Source organism: Eumetopias jubatus, unplaced genomic scaffold (assembly GCF_037043125.1).
Source record: "Eumetopias jubatus isolate StellerSeaLion01/CBP00866 unplaced genomic scaffold, mEumJub1_p1.0 scaffold_3, whole genome shotgun sequence".
In the NCBI taxonomy this organism is placed as follows: Eukaryota; Metazoa; Chordata; class Mammalia; order Carnivora; family Otariidae; genus Eumetopias; species Eumetopias jubatus.
In genome coordinates, this window is record NW_028274809.1 from 69,338,723 (window position 1) to 69,361,446 (window position 22,724).

Below are 22,724 nucleotides of genomic sequence, written 5' to 3' on the forward strand. Positions count from 1 at the left end.
GAATATTTTCAATAGGTCTGCCTGAGGAGTGGAGGAAAGAGGTGGGATGATGGCTGGAAGCAGTTGATAGAGGTTTAATTTTGCTTTTGAAAGATAATAAACATTTGAGCATGGCTAAATGCTGATGGAAGAAATCAGGAGACCAGAAGGGGTCAAAGACATAAAGGAGGGAGGTCTCCAAAAAAGTTGGGAAAAAATGGAGCCCAGGGGCAGGTGGAGATTCATCGCTGGCACTGTGCTGAGCAAGAACGGAGAAATTACTAATGCAACTGTATGAAAGTGTGTAGACATTGCAGAAAACAGTGCAATGGCTTCATTTTATCCGCAGAGTAGGGTAAGGTCATTTGAAAATAACATAGGACCTGAACCAGGTGCTTTAGAAACCCAGAAGGGTAGGCACTTAACATAGACATCCCAACAGACGCTTAGTTGCTTCAGGCACAACAGGTGCTCATTACAATTACCCAACTGATCGAATGACCTCATTTATCAGCTTTTCCACAGATTCTTCACATAATATAATTAGTGAGTAACATATAGTAGTTCATATAATTAAAACAAAAAAATTCTTACATGATCCATCATTCTTTTTTTATTTCATCATAATGAAGAGTCCACAAATAAATGGAAAGCATATACTACATATATATCGTGTACTAGGTACTAAGTATGCTAGGTACTGAGTATAGAATGATGAGTGATAAAGATGAAAGGTGCTCTGGGTGGTAGCACTCCTTCCATGTTATATGCTTTTAATGCAAAGCTACATAGAGAAGCCCAGTCGGCACCGCCACTGCCGACAGTCCTAAGAAATCCCATTTTGCTCCAAGGGGTGGGAAAAATACCAAGTTAATTTACTAATGCTTCTCTGGACTATAGAGCATTAATAAGCTTATAAATTAACTTTGGCATTTCAGTAAGCCATGAATCAGGAAAGTTCAATAGCTAGGAAAGAATGGAGGAATCAAAGTCTAACCAACCTAGCAACACTTGTGTATAGTCTCCGACTTCTGGTACCTGTGGTAAAATGATAAAAGTAAATAAGTAAATAATAAATATAATAATAAGTAAAATATGAAAATAAATAAATAAGCAATTATAATGCAGTCACTCTGTGTACTTGCTCCACACAGGATTCCCTTCATCCGTACTAGCTCCACACACAGAACCCACACAAGGAGAATGAAGAGCTGACTCCATTGTACTCAGAATTGTATATTTGGTGGGGGTTTTTTTGTTTTGTTTTTTGGGGTTTTTTTGTTTTGTTTTGTTTTAACTTTTAAGATGCCACAAGTATCTCTTTCCTGATGGATTATCCAAAGTTAAAATGAAATTTATTATGTATCTTATACAACTCATACCAAAACATCTATACTTGTTCTAAGATTAAATATAACATGTTGGAACAAAATGCCATGAGTATATGAAAACTGAGAGTTACAAGGGAAATGGTTTGGCAAACTTACTGTAGTTACAAGTATTTCTCCAGTTCCCTATCTTCAAGGACCACTTTTAAAAAAGGCACAAAAACAAGAAGATCACAGGATGTCTTTTGTAAAAACTGCCATATCTCAGAAGTCATCCAGACCTTCTTTTAAGAAAAATAAATCGACAAACTCTACATGTTACATGAAAGTCTATAACTTTTCTCTAGAAGATAACTAGTATCAATTCTAGTTCAAAATAAAACTTGCAAAAAAAAAAAAACCCTCAATTGCTAGAAACCCATTTGCATATACCACCAAACTACAGCATCAGGAGATCAATGGATTGTTCAGTTTCAAAGATTAAAGTGTGAACATAATTAAGCTCAAATATAAGCAGCAGGTTTTTTGGAGATCCTTTAAAGTGAAAAACAGAAAGAGATCAGAGCGTGCATATATTGTTATTTTACTAAGATGTATAACTACCTTGACAAAAATGATCTGAAGGGATATGATGTGCAATAATTCAATTACCAAAAAAAGGAAGAATATCCTATATTAATTAAGTACGGCAGGAAAAGATTTAAAAAGAAATATATGTTGGGGTGCCTGGGTGGCTCAGTCAGTTCAGTGTCTGACTTGCTTTTGGCTCAGGTCATGATTTCAGGGTTGTGAGATGGAGCCCTGTGTCTGGCTCCACGCCGGACATAGAGTCTGCTTAAGATTCTCTCTCTCCCTCTGCTTCTACCCCTCCCCCCTTCTCTCTCCTTCCCTCTCTCTAAAATATATATATATATCCTATATTAACATATATTATAAAATGTTATATATATCTTATATATATACATATATATATCACAGAAAAAGTATGTCACAGAAAAAGTATTTGACTTTACACATTGAAAATTTAAAAAAACAAATTTCGTGACTACATAACTAATTGTTTTTTAAAGATTTATTTACTTATTTGAAAGAGAAAAAGAGATCGTGCACGCATGAGCAGGGGCGGGGTGGGGGGGCAGAAGGAGGGAGAGAGAGGGAATCCACGTAGACTGCCTGCTGAGCCTGCCCTGAGGTCATGACCTGAGCCAAAATCAAGAGTGGGATGCTTAACTGACTGAACCACCCAGGCACCCCTATTTTAATTTGAGGTTTCAGCAATATAGATTTTACTTCCACTACTTTTTTTTTCTTAGTAGATGATAAAAAATAGTCACCTACTCAGGTCATAGCTTCATGTTAGAAAAGTTGGAGATGGGAAAATATGGTGAATAAACATTTTTGCCTCTGTGATTCTGCTCAAAATGTGTTTTGATGTCATAAAGAACAATTCAGGAGGCAATGATTAATGTCCTCATAAACTCATACCTGCTTTAAAGGCTGGGTTAAAAATATGCTTGTCAATATAGAATTTCTTATACAGTTCCTTATACAGTTTCAGTTTCATCTATACTAAACCCAAAAGAATTTTAAGAAAGGAATTTTCTTATGGAATGTTATTAATTGAAAATGAACATTTTGTTTTTTTAAAGAAATTAAAATCCTGGAAGAAAACAAAGAATTGGAAAATGCCTTGAAAAATATCCAGCTGCCTAAAGAGGAAATTAAGAAACTTGAAGTGGATGACATTAGTAAGATCTTTTAAAAACTTCTCATTTACAAATATGAAGCTGAACACTTATCTTCCTTTTAAAAAAAAAAGTATAGGGTAAATATAGTCCAAACCCTATAATATTAAAGGTCTTAAGTAACACAATCTTACTGTAACAATAGAGTTTCACAAAAGATCTTTAATGTTTGTAAATAGAGGTGATCTTATACTTTGCTGTAGCTCCATTTCAACACTGATATTTTTTTAAAAAGAGTTTATCTAATTTTAATTTTAGAATGTGTGCTTCTAGAAAAACAATAACTCAAGATTGCCAGTAATTTATAAATTTGGCAAAAATATGTAATAAAAATCAACTTAAAATATATTCTTGATTTTTTAGTTTACTAGTTATGAATTAATTTTATGTTATCTTGTTATTAAAGAAAATAAATAATGCTATAAATATAGTGGAATGAAGATTTTTCTTTTTTTTTCCCCCCCAAGCTTTATGGTACAAGATGATTCTTCCTCCTCAATTTGACAGATCAAAGAAGTATCCCTTGCTAATTCAAGTGTATGTAATATTTTCTTTGGTGTAAAAACTATTTACTGAAAATATGTTGAATTAAATACACATTTATGAGATAGAATGAACCATTCTCCTTGGTAACAGTTCCTATTGATGCTGTTTTTATATATTCCTCAACTAATCAGAGTAAATAAAATATGGCTATTTAAAATAGATTGAGGAAGTTTGGGGGTTTTAGATGGACTGGCTTGCATTCGCTGTCTTGAATTTCCTTTGTATGGCAAATTGCCGAATGTGTCAGAATACCTTTGAGATAGAGAAATTGCAGCCAAAAAATATTGTAAATCATCTTAATGTCTTATGTAAGTGAGTTAGAAATGAAATAAGGGAATGGAATACATTTAGTGGAATCACACCCAAAATCAGTGCTGACCTACACACAATTTGCTTAAAACACCATGCATTTTTTTTAGTATATCTTATGCCTGCTTTTAGCAAGTGGCAGGTGGCAGAAATGACGAAAAACCCACACATATTCCTTGAAATGCCAACCCTAGATGTATCCGTTTTGGGGAATAGGAGAGGCTGTGTCCCAAAACAACTTCCTTGTAGCAAACCTCTGGGAAAAGCCTGGTCCTCTCTTGATTTTGAGCCAGTTCTAATGCCACTGTTATTGAAATTTTATCATGCAAATGTACTGGGAAATACTAAAGGCAATTCTTAGCCATGATGTGAAGTTGAGTTTTACCAAGGAATCCAAGATTCTTTCTGTTGTGTTTTGTTTTTTTTTTTTTCCTTTAGGTATGGTGGTCCTTGCAGTCAGAGCGTAAGGTCTGTATTCGCTATTAGTTGGATTTCTTATCTTGCAAGTAAGGAGGGGATAGTCATTGCCTTGGTGGATGGCCGAGGAACAGCCTTCCAAGGTGACAGACTCCTGTATGCAGTATATCGAAAGCTGGGTGTTTATGAAGTTGAGGACCAGATCACAGCTGTCAGGTGAGCTCTTCTCATTCAAACAGAAATTGGTGTGCAACAAAAGTCATGCAATCATTGCTGGGTTTCTCCATCTTTAATGATTTCATTCTTTTTGTCTATTTTCCTCACTTCATTTAAAGTTACCATTAATCTTAAAGAGATATTTTGGCCCAATATGAGAAAAGAATTACCGATGGAAAAGAGCTAATAAATGTGTAGAAACATGATTTATAGTGATAAATGACAAATAACTCTCTTTCAATATTTCAGTCATTCTGATACCCTTTCATTTATTCCCATGGTTCACACACAAAAAATTGTATAACTCTAGGGATGGTCTATAGGCAATCAAACATCTGAATTTGCTCAAGCGTTGTGGATTCTAGCTCATAAATTTAGAAATGCCTCAAGATTTCATCAACACTCTGTCCTTATAGATACTAGGCATTCTTTTGTAATTAAGCTAAATGTGAACTTTGGCTGTGTTAGTATAAAAGTGTTTTCCTGTTTTCATTTGACAAAAAAATTCATTTTATGTAATACAAATTATATAATGAAAACATTCATAGGGAAGACAGACTCATAATCTGAGTTCTTCCCAACTACATTCTCAACCATAATTTGTGTCTCCACCATCTTTTCTGAAACAAAAAGAATATAGTCACCAAAATCGTTGTTTATTTGCAAGTACTCTGCAGGATTCTTCTGGATATTTCTCTACAGTTGTTGGGTTTCTGTTGTTATGTTGTGCATATGTGAAGTTAGAGAACAGTAGTTTATAAATGTAAAAGCTAACACAGGCCAGTTGCACACTTAGTCATGGATGTATATGTGTGTGTAACGGCCTACGTTCAAACACTGTTTCACAGCAAAGAGCAATTTAGAAAATTCATTAGTAAATTCCTTTGATCATCTTAATGTCATTAATAGTTACTGATTTCAATATAATACACACAATGAAGATTGAATTGGACAGCTAGGAGCTAGGCCCAGACAATACTTTTCTGTATTTTTGTCTCTAATAACAGCAAAAGAGTTTAGACTCACAAGTAATTATTTTTAAAAATGGGAAAGTAATCATAACCCATATGTTTTCAAATCTTCCTTCCATTCTGTGAACAGTAATATACACACACTTACATACAATATTCAATTAAAACCAGTCTATTTGAGTAAAATCTGACAAATAAATAAGTAGATTATTAAATAACACTGCACAATCTGCGGCCATTATTCATGCCTAATTTCTAGGAGGCTCCATCTTTCTTGCTGATCCAGATTTTTGGCCTCTCTGCTATTAACCTCTTTAGGAGAATCTTCTGCCTGATGGAGAGAGAGGCATAGAAGAGATAACCCAAAGAAAAATCTACCAAGAGATCAGTTTCTCACAGAAAGACTATGGTGTGCCTTGATGGAAATATGAACACTGCTGTCAGTGTTATAGACCTAATTCTTTTTTTTTTTTAAGATTTTATTTGTTTATTTGACAGAGAGAGACACAGCAAGAGAGGAAACACAAGCAGGGGGAGAGGGAGAGGGAGAAGCAGGCTTCCCGCTGAGCAGGGAGCCTGATGCGGGGCTTGATCCCAGGACCCTGGGATCATGACCTGAGCCAAAGGCAGATGCTTAATGACTAAGCCACCCAGGCACCCCTGGACCTAATTCTCTAAGGAATTTTTTTTTTTTTTTTTGGTACTGTGGGTCACAACTATTTGTACTTAAACCATGCAATAAACACCAAGGGCATGCAACCATGGGACTACATTAAAAGCCAGATGTGGAGGGTGCCTGGGTGGCTCAGTCGTTAAGCGTCTGCCTTCGGCTCAGGTCATGATCCCAGGGTCCTGGGATCGAGTCCCACATCGGGCTCCCTGCTCAGCGGGAAGCCTGCTTCTCCCTCTCCCACTCCCCCTGCTTGTGTTCCTGCTCTCGCTGTGTCTCTCTGTCAAATAAATAAATAAAATCTTTAAAAAAAAAAAAAAAGAAAAGCCAGATGTGGATTACACCTCATTTGTCATTCAACCGGATTTTTCCAAAGTTGGTAGAGCTAAAAAGTGGTTTGTTTTGGCACTGGTTGAAAAACAAACTTATCATCATCATCACATCGCAATCTACTGATGACAGCACAATACATCATCATAACTTTGAGTGCACTTATTTACAGCCCAAATTGCAGCATTTGAATTTAAGAATACCTCAAGAAACAGAACAGATAGCTTCTTATCGTGTTTCTTGGATGGAATGAAAATTTAAACCTGAAACCCATGGAGAGGCCTTAACGAAAATTGTTATTTCTGATGTTCAATATATAGGACATGAAGCCACAAATTGTACCAATTTTCACAATAATATAAATGTCTTTGGCATTTAAAATTGAAGATAGACCAGAGGCAGTAGTTGGCTACCTTTACCTTCTCTGAGCCATTTTTAGGATGGAATCTGAAGAAAGTCTTCCTGCTATAGAGCAGGCATATGTTCACTCATTTGCTCAGCCATTGAACAACAACAGATCAAATATTAATATATGCCACTGCAATCCACTCTGTATGAAATTGTGCAACTTACAATTTCTACTTCCAGTGCACTTACAATCCTTGTAAAAGGGTTAACACCCCCACTGCCCACCCCGCAGTCTGAAGGGATGACATTGCTGTTAGATGGAACTTTTAGTAAACAGCCTAGTGAACCAAGGGTGGCTGTGTGGCCCATGCAAAGCATATACACAACAGTGGAGATGCACTGGGGGCTGGCCTTGCTTTGCTTGAAAGCATCATTCTGCAAAAGTGAAAGGGACGCCTTGGAACCCAATGCTTTGAGAAAACAAAAGCTAAAAAGGATAGATTTATAATGGTTATCCTGGGAATAATTCAACCACATGTCTGCCAAGAAATGTTTTAGGAATCAGACACTGAATGTCTGACATGGGAATTGGGATTGTAATCCCTTTATGGTCGCCCTCAAATTACCTTCCCACAAAAGAATAAAATGTGTCCCCTTCAATCTCATATAAAATGCAATTTGGCTAAATTTTTTACATACCAAAAGGAAATCATGTGTGCATATTTGGAAATAGCAGTAAATACTACTCAGGATCAATAAATAGATTTAAACAAAGCAAAGCAGGGTTAAAAGAAGAAGAAGAAGAAGAAGAAGCAGCAGCCAGACAACCTCACAACTTTGACTACACAAAAGAGAATGCTTCAAAGGAGATGCTTGTGAGGTCAAAGCGTAAGTGAAACTGGGAACTGTTTTCATCAGGCTTCCCTGCAAATGGTACATAAGTGGGATCCATAAAACTTCGTTAGTTATAGGGTCAGTTCTACTCATTTGGGGTATATTTGGCATTTTTTGACATTCCCACATTTCCCACAATAACTAGAAGGTTGGTGGTGAGAAAATATCATATCATACTGTTATAGATGGTATCAATAAGAACAATTCCAAAATAGAATACTAATTGATCCCTAGGATTCCAAATTGACCTTTGGTCTAGGGCCGTTTTTATGCGAGAGAAGTTGTAAAGTTCAGTCCAGCCTCCAAAATGCTTTTTCATTTGTTACTAACATTTTTCTTTATTTAACCACATTATCAACAGTGTTTCTGATAACCCTTCTGAGAGCATTTCAGAATTTGGAGGTAAATTTTATGGCGCCTTTTTGGCCTGGAAGTGCTCAGATTATCTAGCTAACCTTTAACCTAGTCCTGCCACATTAAGTGTTAATGTTTCATTTCCATGTTAACTATTGCACTATCATTTCTTGTAAATGTCATCCTTCCAGAATAAAGCGAGGAAGGGAGCTGTTAAGAATTTCCTGCTCCCATGTATCACCTGCTATTTGCTTTTACCCCAGATGCAAGGCAATATGATTGCTAGCTTCTGGGAGATCATAAAATCGAAATTGATTTTATGGCTCAGAACTGTCTTCCAGCGGTAGTGGAAAGATTTTTTTTTCTAACAAAGAAAGTGAACCTTTTTCTCTTTTATTTGGCTTTTGAAGTTAATGGAAGAATTGCTGAAATGCCACAGTTTGCTGCACATTTTCTCTGTTTTACCATGAATAGCATCCACACAGGTAGCAACTTTCCATTTGCTGCTGCATTTCTTCCCCGTAGACTCCTCAGTGTCCCTCAGAATCGGTGTAGGGTAAGCTGTGACTGACGGGGCTTCTTCCCATCTGTTGGTCCCGGGCATTTGCCCAACTCCTCTGTGCATTGGAAACGTGCATGTTGAATCAATGCAACGAGCAAAATGGTTGCTGTGAAATCCCTATAAGAAACTCCATTATTCAACTAATAAAACCATTCCATTTTACTTCCAGAGAAGAGTGAGAAGGGGCATTAACATAACTAAAGGGAACAAAAAAATCGTATTTTTCTGGCTCCCTGTGTGTTACTTTGTTCTCCTCGCCTCCTTCCTGCTACTGTCGCATCCCGGTCTCTGCAATGGCTCATCCCCCTTATTTTTTTTTTCTTCCACCGCTTCTGTTTTTCTTAGAATTCCCTGAGTTTTGGGAATCAAACCATTCCCAAAATAAATCACAATTGCTCTAGAACACCAACCCTCAAGGAGGCATGGGATAAATTAGCCTAAAACATTCCTATCTCGTACCAGCTTTGCAAAGTTGCATTTCTGAGGGCTTCCCATGACTTTTTAAAGGTTGCCCTTCAGCATGGTCCCTTGCTCCTAAGAAGATATTTATTTTCAAAATAGTTTTCAAAGGGAGGCCCTTCTATGATGGAACTCAAATTAATCATGTCCATATCCTAAAAGACACGCATAATTATCCATACCATGATAAATTGAGGATACCTAAGTATGAAATGGGAGAGGGATGGATATTATTCCATGGATGCCAAAATGAGGTGCTGATTATCATTAAGATCTAAGCATTTAAAAAGATTGATAAAATTTAAAGCAGCAACAACAAAAATCTTTTTTTCCTCAAATCTGGGGATTTGGAAATTTGGTCCTAGCTGTGGTGCTATGACTTCCTGTGTTACTGTAAGCCTGGGCCTTGACCTCTCTGAGTCCCAAGTAACTCACTCACACAATCAGGATGCTAGACCCGCAGCCCTAGAAGTACTACTCAACAGATGTACAGTAGAGTCTAAAGGATACATTTTATCCTTTGCAGAAAACACGGTAATATTCTTTTAATTATTTGTAAGTGCAGTGTTATTATGCATGTGTTTAAACAAAGAAAATGGAGCATTTCTATTAAATCTTTGGATTAAATATGCTTGTGTAATGAAGTAAATGTCATGTGTACACACTTAAAATTCTAAAAATTTGTTTCTTTTCCTTTAGAAAATTCATAGAAATGGGTTTCATTGATGAAAAAAGAATAGCCATATGGGGCTGGGTGAGTTGTTTTATATGTTTTATGCCTGTTATTCAGTTCAGCAATCATAATTTTCTAAAGTGTGTGCTTATAAGGTTTCTCATGAAATGTTAATGTTGCAACATCGTTTAATCTGTCAATGGAAACAGTCAGTTTAGATAATCTAGGCTTCAAAGTGGTGGCTTTAAGTGTTCCTTTTTTCCAATCATTTAGTTTCTTCCTCATATAGCAAACTAACTCATAATTGACACATTTTTACTTATTTTTTTTGTGTGTTATAGTATACTGCACTGAACTATATTCATGAGAGGTGTAATTTCTTTTGTTATTTTAGAGTTAATATATATCTTTTCTATTTCATCATTTCATTTTTATGAAAAGCTAAGCTAACGTTTGAAATCACAGGAACTTTTAAAATATAAATTCCCTAGTACCTAACCTATCCCAGGCATATCTTGGCTGTTTTGATTCCTTTTTTTTTCTTTTTTTTTGTAAACAAATTATTTTACCAGGACTAATATTAATTTGTGCCAATGGGAAAGAAGTATAATTTAGTTTCTGAGTTATAGGTCATGGAGATAATTGCCCGTATTTGAGGAGTTATGCAGTTTTTCAAAATACACATAAAAAGGAAGTGGCAAAACTTCCCAATCATGGGCAATGAAGTCACTGGAAAGTTTAGAGAAATATTGGAAAGAGTTTAGATTTGCCCATTATAAATTATGATAATTACCCTTCAAAGAAGATTTCCTGTTTCACTTTTTGGTCTGAATTTGTACATTTGCAAGTCAATTTGCAGCCGTTTGTGCTTGGGTTGTTTTTCTTGGCTGTTTTCTCTGAGAGCGGCCTGCACAAGATGGAGGGAATGAAACCCAATATTGAAGGGAGTCTGCAGGCTCCGGCTCAGCTCTCAGCTCAGTGACCAGATGAAGAGCTGTTACGAATTTGTGGAAAGTTGTTACTTCAAGCCATTTGGTCCTTCTTAAAACTATCAAATGTTAAATATCTAAACAGAATGGAATTCAAATGGGTGGAAATAAATGAAATATTTTTATAGTGAAATATTTCAGATAAGATCTCTTCTACCATCCATTTTTATGAAATTTCCTAAAGTAAATTTTTGAAAGATTCAGATTTCATGCTGAACACTTACATATAATTATTAACATTTCTCTTACAGTTTTACTTTGCTTTTATTGCAGGCTTTGAAATAACCATAAAGTGGAACTTTTAATTTCATTTCTAGAACATCCTGATATTAGTTTGGTAGAGAATCATTTATGTGGGATGATTTAAAGAACCCACTCAGCACCCCAAAATACATCCGTATCAGTCTGAAATTCTTCAATTAGAGATTCTCACCATGTCTATGCAAATGCTTCTAGGAGACGGAGTATATTAGGTCCCCTTTATTGCTTACTTTCCAACAAGGCAGTGATTGTGAGGTAAATCCTGAGAGCATGCGCAGAAGAAGGAATAAGTGAACTGCCAATGGATGCAACATTTGACCAGCCCCTAAATCAGCAGGACCCAGAAGATCCCGAGGGGAAAAGACCTTAATACTATACTGGTCTTTTTTTTTCATCAATTCTTTATGATTTATTTAATCCATCCATCTGATCACTGACTCATGCATTCTTACACCAATGTAGTAAATTTTTATTGAATCTCAACTAGGTCTTATATTAGGTTCTTTGGAAGATGAAAAGATGAATAAGTTATAGCTCTGGCCCTCTATTAGATAAAACAGCAAAAAAGCAATTGCTCAGCAATGTTCCAAGTGTTAAGACAGATACAATTTGTGGTGGAAAACACCAGGGAGCAGAATAGTTAATCCTGGCTTTGAGAGCTAAGGGGAGATTCAGAAATGAGGTAGTGAAGATAGGTCAATAATGGTGCATTCCAGTGAATGAAGACAGCCTTGACAGGGTCCTGAGGTAACAATGAGTAGGGTGTGGTTGGTCTGGATGCTGGAAACTTCAGATGCATAAGGCATGTAGCGAGGAAGGTGAAGGAAAGGAATTTGGGTAGGGAGTCAGCCAGCTTAACAGGAGGCCTTTTAGACTGCATACAGGAAAATAGGCTCTATCTGTGGATCTGCGACACATTTCTCTTATTTTTCTATGTCTCCATGATCATTACACTCCATTTATTCTTTATTTTTGTATTTATTTATTTTTAAAATTTTCCATTCATTCTTTAAATGTCAGTGTTTTTCAGGGTCTGGCCATGGCTCTCATTGTTTTTCACTTCCTTGGGAAAACCCATGTAATTTCAAAGATGGTGCTGACTCTCAGATCCCTGTCACTAGCCCCCATCTCTCTTCTGAGCTCCATGTTCCAAATGCTCACTGACCATCTATCCCAGATGTCTGACTGGAGACTTAAGCCTAACCTACACAAGCTAAACTTGTTATAGTCTACTTAAAACAAGTCCTCATCTTTATTAAAGGGCCTCACCACACACCCAGTCACCCAAGTTAGTAAATTCAGAGCTATTTTCAACTTCTCTTGTTCCCTGACTCCAACATGCCATTGGTTAGTAAGTTCTGTCAATTCTACCTTCAAACATCTAAATCTGTTCTCATCATCCCCACTGCCAGTGCCTTAGTTCAAGTTTCTTCATATGTAATTTAGATCAGACCTTCTCAAAATTTAGCTTACATAAGCATCACCTGGAGAACTTGTTGAAACAGTTTCCAGGGCCCTACCACTAGAGATTCTGATTCAGTAGTCCAGGGTGAGCCCCAAGGATTTGCATTTCTGACAAGATCCCAGGTAATGCTGATTCTTTTGGTCCATGGACCATTGGGTGGTACCGGTTTAACTATTACAGTTGCCTCTTAACTAGCCTTCCTGGTTTGACCTCACAAGCTGCAATGTTGCTAATGAAGTTGCTATTCCAAAACACAATTCCTCCCATGATGCTTTTCTGCTTATATGCTTATATATTTTCTAAGGCCACATATTGACCTTGACCTGGTGCCCAAACTTATTTCCTTGCATGCAAAGCCCTTGACAATCTGGCTGTAACCTGCTTTCTTGGCCTCATCTCTTTCCACTTTTCCCCCACGCTTTATGAATAATTTGACTTTTCCCTGCAACCTGAAATGTGTCCATCTTCTCCCATTCTGCTCCTCTTCTTCCAAAATGGAAAACTCCTACTTACTCTTTAAAACCCAACTCAGATATGACTTTCTTTGTTCTCCAGTAGTTCTTTATACTGCTCTTCTAGGAATTATCATGTGTTATTTTATCTATCTATTGATTTCTCCCATGAGAATGTAAGCTCATTGAGGGAATGGACTTTGCATTTTTTTAAATTATTTTTCTCAAATGTTTAGCATAATACTTGGCCATACCATACACCAATGATGTTATTTAAACTAAATTTAATCCTATAAGTCAGTGTTCCCCCAAATGTATCTTATTAATACTAAGGACTTTTTCAGGAAAAGGTCCACTGGGTTTAATAATTCGGTAAATCATGAATTCTACATAACAGTGTATATCGGCTTGGTGAAAGAACAGTAAAGAATCCTGTTAAATTCTGATTAATATAGTATTACCAAAAGGTATTTGATTCCATGGATCCTTTTCTGAAACATGCTCTTGAAGTCAATAGGGAATAGAATTGGTGTCTTAGAAAGATACTCTTGGCCACAGGGCAAAGGATGGTCTGAGGTGGGGGAGGGAGTGGGCCAAGGATCTAGGGAGCAGTAATATTGGCCACAAATACCAAGGGCCTGAATTCAGACAGTGAAGTAGGAGGTGGGAAGAGGTCAGAGCTTCAAGTGTTGTTTTCTAGTATAATAAACAGGGACCTGTGGAAAACTGGAAGAGGAAGATATTGAGAATGACCATGAGCGTTACTTAGCCATTATTGTGTCTCATATCAAGGAAGAAAGTATTTGTTTCCATGAAGCGTTAGGCAGGTTAGCAGTCTGAGCCATATGCTAAAGCTGACCCCATACATTTTTGGTAGTCAGTTGGCAAATAAGCTGCAAATCTTATGTTTGCCTCTATAATCCTGATTAAGAAGGGGAAAGGAAGCATTTTTATCTTACCCTTTTATATTTCTGGCTCACACAAACCAAAATCCAGTAGCTCTGTTCTTGGCTGTTTATTAGATATCCACTAATCCCCCAGGACCATGCCTAGGATGTGTCTGCTATACCCGGTTCTTCACCAGGCCATCTTGCACCTCAGGGGACATTTTGCAATGTCTGGAGTCATTTGTGGTTGTCACAACTGGGGGAGTGCTACTGGCAGCTAGTGAGTCGAGGCCAGAGATGCTGTTAAATATCCCACAATGCACAGGACAGGTCCCCACAAAAAAGAATTACCCAGCCCAAAATGTCAACCATGCTGAGGTTGCAAAACCCTGGTTGATGTGAAGAAAAATTGGAGTAATTATTCTGACAATTGAAGAGCAGCAGGGGTTTTGCCTAAATTATTAGAATAACAACCTCATTCGTGGGCCTTGCTTTGTTAATATAGGCCTAGCCAGGTGGTGTTGAATAAGCATTAGTTCATGATTTAATCTTAGTTCCTTTCTCTTCCAGTGACTAATTATAAGCAATTTGAATTGCTATGTGCGATCAACGATGTAAAAGTAGGACAAATGCACCTCTAATGAGACTACATTAGACTCCAAACTTAAAGTTCCCCGACGAGGTTTGCCCCAGTGCAAGGACAGAGAGGAAAGTCATGGGTTGTAGAGGCAAGTGTCCTGGCTTTGAGTCCCAGCTCTGCTGCTTCCTGACTCCCAGAGCCCTCTAAGTTCCCTCCAACCACGGCTTCCTCATCGTGAAAGGCAGCCGTGATTTCCTCACCGGGGCCCCGTGAGGATGAGCTGAGTTAACAGGAAAGTGATATATTTGACAAATATTGATTGTTTTTTTGGTAAGATTTTATTTATTCATTTGACAGAGAAAGAGACAGCCAGAGAGGGAACACAAGCAGGGGGGGTGGGAGAGGGAGAAGCAGGCTTCCCGCGGAGCAGGGAGCCCGATGCGGGGCTCGCCCAGGACCCTGGGACCATGACCTGAGCCGAAGGCAGACGCTTAACGACTGAGCCACCCAGGCGCCCCGAAAAATATTGATTCTATATCCCTCTGTGTTCTACGCCATGTTGTCAGTGCTGGGGATACATTCATTAACCAGGCAGATGAAAATGTTTACCTTTATGGAGTTGGGAACGGTTGGGAAGGAAGACAATAAGCAGGACAAATAAGTACAATGAACAGGATTTTAAACGATGACGAGTGCTCTGGTGAAAAACAAAACACAACAAGAAAGGAGCATGATGTAGGGTTGGTGCATCGTAGATGAGAAGGACAGGTGCGACTCTCTCCGGGTTAAGACTTGAAATGGGGAGGAAGCGAGCCATGGTCCTATCCCAGGGAAAGAGGGTTCTAGGCGGAAGGCGGCAGCATTTGTGAAAGTCCTGGGGCTAGATCATGCCTGGAGAGTCCAGAGAACCTCAGGAGAGCCGACAAGCAGGGGAACATCTGAGGAGGGAGAAGGGAAACAGAGCATGTGGGTCCTCCAAGAAGGTTGCAAGAGCCTTGGCCGTACAAACGTTAGCTATTCATTATTATTGCCTGTAGGTAAATGTTCCAGTGTGCATAATGGCTCACATAAGAGCATTCTATAAACCCCTCAAAATTCTGTGCCCTTCTAAGAATGTTTTTAAAGATATCTTTCATTTCAACAAAATGGCAAGGCATCTAAGTGCAAAGGACAAAATTCTAGAATTCTCATGGCCAATCTGCTCCGTGGGTTCCTTTCTTGCGACAGCCACCCACTCTGCCTTGGAGCCCCACCCATGGGAGAGCAGAAAAAAGTCAACGCGGGTTTATTTTATTTCCTCTTCATTTCTACAATAGGAATCGCTTTTCTAAGCTGCCTGAGAATTTAAAGAACACCTACTTTTGTTGTGCTGTTGCTACACTAGTTTTGCCCTTACAAATTCCTAGAGACAATTCGTATTCATCCTGGAAACATGGAAATTGTATTTAGGTATAGCACTACTCTCTAATCACTGAGTAGATACAGGTTAATAATTTGTAAGATTTCGAACAGAAGTGCTGAAAACCCTTTTTACTATGTGTAAGTGCTTTCCATTTCAAATCTCACTTCATGCTATTTCAGCGGGACCCACCATTGTTACTGGTAGGGAACACCCTTTTCCAATACAACCACAAACAATAATATTTCCAACTCAGGCTTACTTTCCTCTCAGTTGAACCTAAAAGAAAGAAGGAGAGGACTTCCATTTCAGTAATAGTCGTTGCTAACCTACGAATCAAAGCAAATCATTTTTATAAGTGAAAATTTTCACTTACCAAAATGATTTTCAAACCCACTGTTCCTTCCGTTTTTAAAATATATTTTCCCCTATTAGAACATGTGTTAGGTCTTCTCTAAGTATAATAAAAGGAGGGCATGATATAATTGGAGCTGCTTCTTCTATTCTGTGTTTTGTCACCAAGGGTCCTCAATAAAATTCCCCAGAACCGGAAACATACAACTGTACATTAGTTAAAAAATTCTTCCTTTACCTCATGAATTCAGCAAGATTGTTTAGCTTATCCCCCCATTCCATGTATTTCATGGGTTAAGAATAGACCCCTCCCACTGATATGCCCTCATTAGCATGTCTGTCTTCTGTCTGCCTATCTGTCTCTCACTCTGTGGACTCTCCCTCTCACTCTTTCATCCTCTCTGAAGACTGACTTCTCTGTGGCAAAGGGTGATATGATCTCTGCTGACCTAAGGGAAAATGGCTCCCAGAGGTTTGTAGTAATAAGGTCCTAAATACAAGGCACATTCCTACTTGGAAAGTCCCACTGTCCTCTGGTGACTTGTGGGGAACGTTCCTGTGTTGGGGCGAGAATATGTACTGAGAATCACTTCCTGATCTAGCACACACATTTTGGGGGTTCAGGACCCAGAGCACTGTTTAGTCCACATTCCCAGGAGAAGCCTCTCTCTCAAGCATGTTTCCACAGCCCAAATTTCACTTCCAAGGGGAGATGCCACCTTATTGTGTTCATTTCTTCCCTTTTAGGACAAGGTTCAAATTTCCAAGTGACATGGGCAGACAGCTCCTGTTATCAGGGTCACATTTCTGAATCATCTCCCTGATTCCTTGGGGAAGAAAATTGATGAGAGCTAACCCTACTCCTGACTCCTTTTGTATTTCTTTGTTTTTCCATTCAATTTGTGGGAGGCTATGTAAGACTTTTAAAGACACCAGTGGCTTTTCCTCCTTTGAGCTGCTATGCCAGAAATCCTCAGAACAGAATATGTAACACTACATTATACACAAACTCTGGCCATGTCCTCAACTATCCAAAAGGTTCTTATGTCTTACCCTTGTTGTTCTATTATGAAAACCAATAAGTAAATACACAGATGTGAGTATTGTCTTACTGGACTTTTGCAGACTGTGGGAAGTATCCCGCTTTTACATTTGGGAAATAATCTCCTTTCTTTGTGCATTTCTTTCAACTAAAATCCTGGTTTTGCTCTGGCAAGGTCCTCATTGGAAAAATAGAGAGGAAAAAAAATTTGGGCAGAAAAGTTGCAATTATAAATATCTCTTCAACTGCCCCTACCATGCTCCAATCAGCACACCAAGTATTTTTAGTTTACTGGGGGTGAAATGATGCTGTGTCAGGTGGAGCTTGCTGCCAAGGGTGCAAGATAGACATTTAATCTGCCCCATGCATATCCCCAGCTCCCATCAGTATTTATGGTGAGCAGAGTTGCTGTAAAACGATGTTGGAGACTTTCTGAAAGCAAATCTGGGACTGACTTGTAATGATGTCTCCACAGTCCTACGGAGGCTATGTTTCATCCCTGGCCCTTGCTTCAGGAACCGGTCTTTTCAAATGTGGGATAGCAGTGGCTCCTGTCTCCAGCTGGGAATATTACGGTATGGAAACATTTCATAACTGTGGCTGCGAAAACATTTAACACATAATTACTCTATATTTGAGGTTGCTAGGAAAACAAATTATACAGTAAAATTCACCCCAGCTTCACTGGGGAAAGCATAATCTAGAAGCGAGGTGGTTTATATGATGCATTGTAATCATGTTGCAACAATCAAAGAAATCTTAAGAGTGAGGGAGGACTCTTCCAAAACCCAATGTGTGTGATCCTTTCCCCGAAACCTGGTGCCTCCTGATACACCAAATCTTTAAAACCAGAGCCGAGACTGTGTTTTTGCAGGCACACGGGTGGCCTGTAAATACATCTTACACAAAGTCGGGCGGCGCCAAGCTATTCACCTCCAAGTCACAGTTTGCAGCCGCCAGGTCCATTGCTCCAGAAACCAGAGCCACAGAAAAATTTGTTAAGAAGTACACCTCCCGTGGGTGCCTAATTTTATGATTCACATTAATGCAGGATGATTATTTGGAATTAACTCTAATAATTGCACAAAAATTAGCCTTCATCAGATCCTCGTCCCTGTGTTAGGGTAGAAATGAGACAACTATAACTCTCAGGCAATCTTTATTCAGAAAAAAAATGTGTGTGTGTGTCTGTGTGTGTGTGTGTGTGTGTGTGTGTGTGTGTGTGTGTTGGGAGACGAGGATCAGGGACACATAGTTCCATCCCAGATTAATTAAGACACCAATAAAAGTACAAGAGGTGGCTGCATTTGTGATTTTTTTTTAAATACAATGAAGTCATTCCATAAGGTCTTCCCTAGCTAAACATTTCCCCCACCAAAGGGTGGAAGAGAAAAAGCTTAAGATCAGTCCTTTCTAATGTTAGCTGTGCCTGTCTCCTCCTTTGCTTCTCTAGCCCTGTTGAGGCAAATCGCAGAGCAAATGACTTGGGTGGAGCATTACAGTAAAGGCAAGCAGGAACGTTCCTCAGCAGCTCCACGGGGGAAGGGGACGAGCAGTTCTCAAACTGGGGAGTCTTGTTGGTTAATGGAATGACCCATATCACATGTAAACAACATATTCTCATATATTTTATAGCATCTATCTACACAGAGCGCTTCATGGGCCTCCCAACAAAGAACGATAACCTCAAGCACTATAAAGTAAGCGTTTTCTGTTTCATTTAGGTCATTGACTTCTTGCAAACGTGCTAAATAATTTTGAAGCAGTCATTCAGAGTTTATACTTTTGCTGGCTCCCCAAGTAAATACGCTGATCTTTTGTTAGCTGCAAAACACCTCACTAGGAAGACATTTACTCTCTTAGGATTCTCTTCTTTCTTTCCCCATCCTCCCTTCCCTCACCTCCCTTTTCCCCATCCTCTTGCCCACCCCCAACCCCTACACAGCTTGAGCGGGCATCATTTATGCCTAAGGTCTCACTCATATGTAACATATGACACATAAACTTCCCGTTTTTCAAACGAAGAATCAGATGGAAGTAATGCAAATGATGATGAAAATGTGTTGCTCTGACTCTTAAATATTTATCAACCAAAGCAATACATAATTTCAGTATTGGTGCTAAGTCCATCGCACAATGATTTAGCTAGTTTTCTATTAGAACTTGCAGCAACTAAAATGTTAATTTTTCCTCTTTTCCAGAATTCAACTGTGATGGCAAGAGCAGAATATTTCAGAAATGTAGACTATCTTCTCATCCACGGAACAGCAGATGGTGAGGTTTAAGCAAGACTCTTACACATAAAAATACTGAGCCAACATCACTTTGTTTAAGAAACATTAAGCATCCTCCTATGCCTGTGCTCAGGGTCAGTACCTAAGAGTCAGGGACATTTCCACAAATGAGTGCGATGACTCACTGCTGACAATGTCAACCGCATGACTAGATAATTGTCGGTGTTCATTTGCAGGCAGTACATTGTCACTCGATGCTTTCTGGTATTTAGCAGCACTTTAACTCTCTCTCTTTGTTGCAGATAATGTGCACTTTCAAAACTCAGCACAGATTGCTAAAGCTCTGGTTAATGCACAAGTGGATTTCCAGGCAATGGTACATAATTTCGTTTTACTCCTGTTCACGGCCTTAGACCTGTAAGCTCAAAGGAGGAATCTGGTTTTTTCATTATTATTTTTTTATTATTATTATTATTTTTTTTTACAAAAACCTGGCAAACAGGCTGTAGGGTAGAGTAGGCAGAACATTAGCAAGTAGGTCTTGGATCTTTCATGAACTCCCTGAAGGACACGAGGCGAGCCATGTCACCTCTGGGGATCCTGGTTGAGTTCTATCTGAAATAAAGGCATTCATGAGACTGATGATCTTCTAGCTCGAACATCCAATAGTTCTGTGATCCTGCTTATATAATGTAGCTGCATGCTTAGCGTCCCCACAAAAGCTGAGAGTCCCAAAGCAGCTAAAAGCTCCCGTGTATTCAGTAAGGAGCGATTGGGGAATGTTATCAGCGGCCACAGAGGCTCCCTGAAGTCGGGCGGCCCCACTCAGAGTTAGAGAACCCTTTCATCCGTGTGTTCTCAATGCCTGACACAAGCCTGGCCCAGCACAGAAGCTGGAGTGTTCCCCAAGCGAATGAATGAATGAGCTAGCCGGAGAGTCCAGGTGGGTGGCACAAGGACTCGGAAGTGACAACAGAAAGAAAAGGAAGGTGAAAACCACGACAAGAGAGACAACCCCTGACAGCAGTTTCCCCTCCTCAGGGAGCAGAAGTTTTCCCTCACTTGCTTTTCCTGAATGAGAACCTCGAAAAGGAAACCCCCATTTTTGGAAATTGGGCTTTTTAAAATAATTTGCAAAAGGGGATGGGAGATTTTTCTGATCTTTTTTTATCGTGACCCCCCCAACGTAAATTCACCTTCTAAGTGTATAGCATTCCAGCATGACCACTATCCACCTTTATTCAGTGAAAACAAGAATCTCGCCAGCATTTCTCCAAGAATGGAGTTTAAATGTATAATGTCATCTTCCTGGGTGACTTTAATGATACTATGTTTAACTCCTATGAAAGGTGTTTACAGTTATATGTGTTGTGGATTTTCTGCAGCAGAGAGGAATTGGATTTCAGAGGCTACAAGCCTCATAGAATTTTTGAGCTAGCAGGAGCCTTAGAGAAAATCAAATCCAACCTCCTCATTTTTTCAAATGAGGAAACCAAGCTCCAGAGGAGCAAAGTAATAGACCCAGCACACCAGCTCTGGAGCACGTACCTGTCTCCTGACACCCCCCCGCCAGGATGCTAGCCATTGTGAAAGCTCAGCCACCAAGATCTAAAATATAAGCTTAAAAAATATAAATAAATAAAAATAAAATAATAAAATAAAATGTAAGCTTAAAGAATGGGAAAGAATAGTCCAGGTTAATAAAAGGCCTTTTTTGTCTTCCTGTTCTAAATGTCTGCATGTGAGCTATCTTATTAAGTGCTCTGAAGTAGAATTTCAATCATAATATTAGCAAAATTGTCGGGACCTGCGAGCATTACAAAGTCTAAGCTGGGTGCCTTGTGCGGCTGTGAGAGTGACTCCGGCGTCTGCTCTCTGCTTTGCAGTGGTACTCGGACCAGAACCATGGCATATCCGGCCTGTCCACGAAGCACCTGTACACCCACATGACCCACTTCCTAAAGCAGTGTTTTTCTTTGTCCGACTAAAAAGGACGCAGACCCAAGCTTGTATCACAGTGGGAACACTTCGTATAAATGCCTCAGACCATTTGCTTGTTTTACTCTTTATGCTGTTAAATGCTGGTACAAACAAACAAATGAATGATGTTCTAAAGGCTGGCGGAAGATTGACTCAGAAGTTCAACCCAAATATTGTTTACATTTTCTGTCACTCTCTGAAAGAAAAGGAAACCGTGCCTTTTGCTTTGGACACAGACAGTGTTTTATTACCTGTTCATTTGAGGAAAATAATAAAATCAGAAGTTAAAGTGCTGTTATTTTGTCTGTGTGCATTTATTTCAACTTCCGGTTTTATCACAGAAAATAAACGCTTGTGCTAGGCAAGCACATGAGTCACGTTAGGTGGGGATGGAGGAGAAGAATCTAGAAGAGTTCGAATTTTTGTAATTAGGATTCCAAATGCTGGAATGAATAGCTCAGAGTACGCAAAAGCATTGTTCAAAAATCAAGTTCGAGATGCATTTCGTAGAGGCGTCCTGATGTTTGCACTCTATGCTGGGCCTCCAAGAAATGTTTATGAAATTTCTCCCATATTTCTTCAATGTAGCCAAAAACATTCAACAAGGATAAAATCAGAATTTTGAATTCAGGCTCCTTTTAATAAATGCTTCAAATTTAGAAACATTCCTATTTTGTATCTCTTTCAAGAATTAGCAATGGTAACTGCCTTCAGCTTGCTAAGCCACACCAAACTAAGCAAGCAAAACAATCAAATAAAAAGGACATCCACAGCTAGAAAGGAAAAATGTTGTATCTATGAGATTTTTCTGGGGTTTGAGTTTGACATCACTGAGCTCATTTTGAAAAAGAAAAAAAAAAGCCATAATGCTTGCAACCCCGAAGGTGACGCTCTGACAGTAAGGGTCCCCATCAATTAGAAACTTATGGGCAGCTTCCATCTCTGTAACTGCCACAGAATTAAAAAGACCCACGTCACCAGAAGATATTTCTTAAATGAATGTTGGAAGTATCCATGAAGCCTCTCCCTAGGGGACTTTTCATTGATGTGTTTCCTGGCCCCAGGTGGCTCTGGACGATTTCTTCCCATCCCTAGCCTGATCCTTCCTAGTTGCAGCTAGAAGACCCTCGTGCCTTCTCTCATGCTCTACAGCCAGAAGAACCCATCCAGGCATGCAGTGTTATAGCAGGAAGGGGCCTCTAAGATCAGAGACCACAGCCTCCTCTAGAATTGTCAGACATTTCTCTGTCCAATGCTCTCTCCACTACCGCTTTCTGAAC

The 22,724-nt window shown here is 38.9% G+C and overlaps 1 protein-coding gene and 1 long non-coding RNA gene across 3 annotated transcripts in view; one reads left to right on the top strand and one right to left on the bottom strand.

Moving 5' to 3' along the window:
* Positions 1 to 21,728, top strand: part of FAP (fibroblast activation protein alpha) — an 86,503-nt gene extending 64,775 nt beyond the window's left edge. For both annotated transcript variants that reach the window (XM_088021652.1, XM_028113118.1), the window contains 9 exons: positions 2,957 to 3,055; positions 3,520 to 3,589; positions 4,346 to 4,540; positions 9,828 to 9,882; positions 17,706 to 17,805; positions 18,866 to 18,930; positions 19,432 to 19,504; positions 19,767 to 19,840; positions 21,351 to 21,728. In XM_088021652.1, coding sequence (XP_087877778.1) covers positions 2,957 to 3,055; positions 3,520 to 3,589; positions 4,346 to 4,540; positions 9,828 to 9,882; positions 17,706 to 17,805; positions 18,866 to 18,930; positions 19,432 to 19,504; positions 19,767 to 19,840; positions 21,351 to 21,452 — 833 coding nt within the window. In that variant the 3' untranslated portion in view covers positions 21,453 to 21,728. The remainder of the gene's footprint in view (positions 1 to 2,956; positions 3,056 to 3,519; positions 3,590 to 4,345; positions 4,541 to 9,827; positions 9,883 to 17,705; positions 17,806 to 18,865; positions 18,931 to 19,431; positions 19,505 to 19,766; positions 19,841 to 21,350) is intronic.
* Positions 1 to 22,724, bottom strand: part of LOC148164704 (uncharacterized) — a 172,069-nt gene that overhangs the window by 68,519 nt on the left and 80,826 nt on the right. The gene's annotated exons all lie outside the window — the stretch shown is intronic.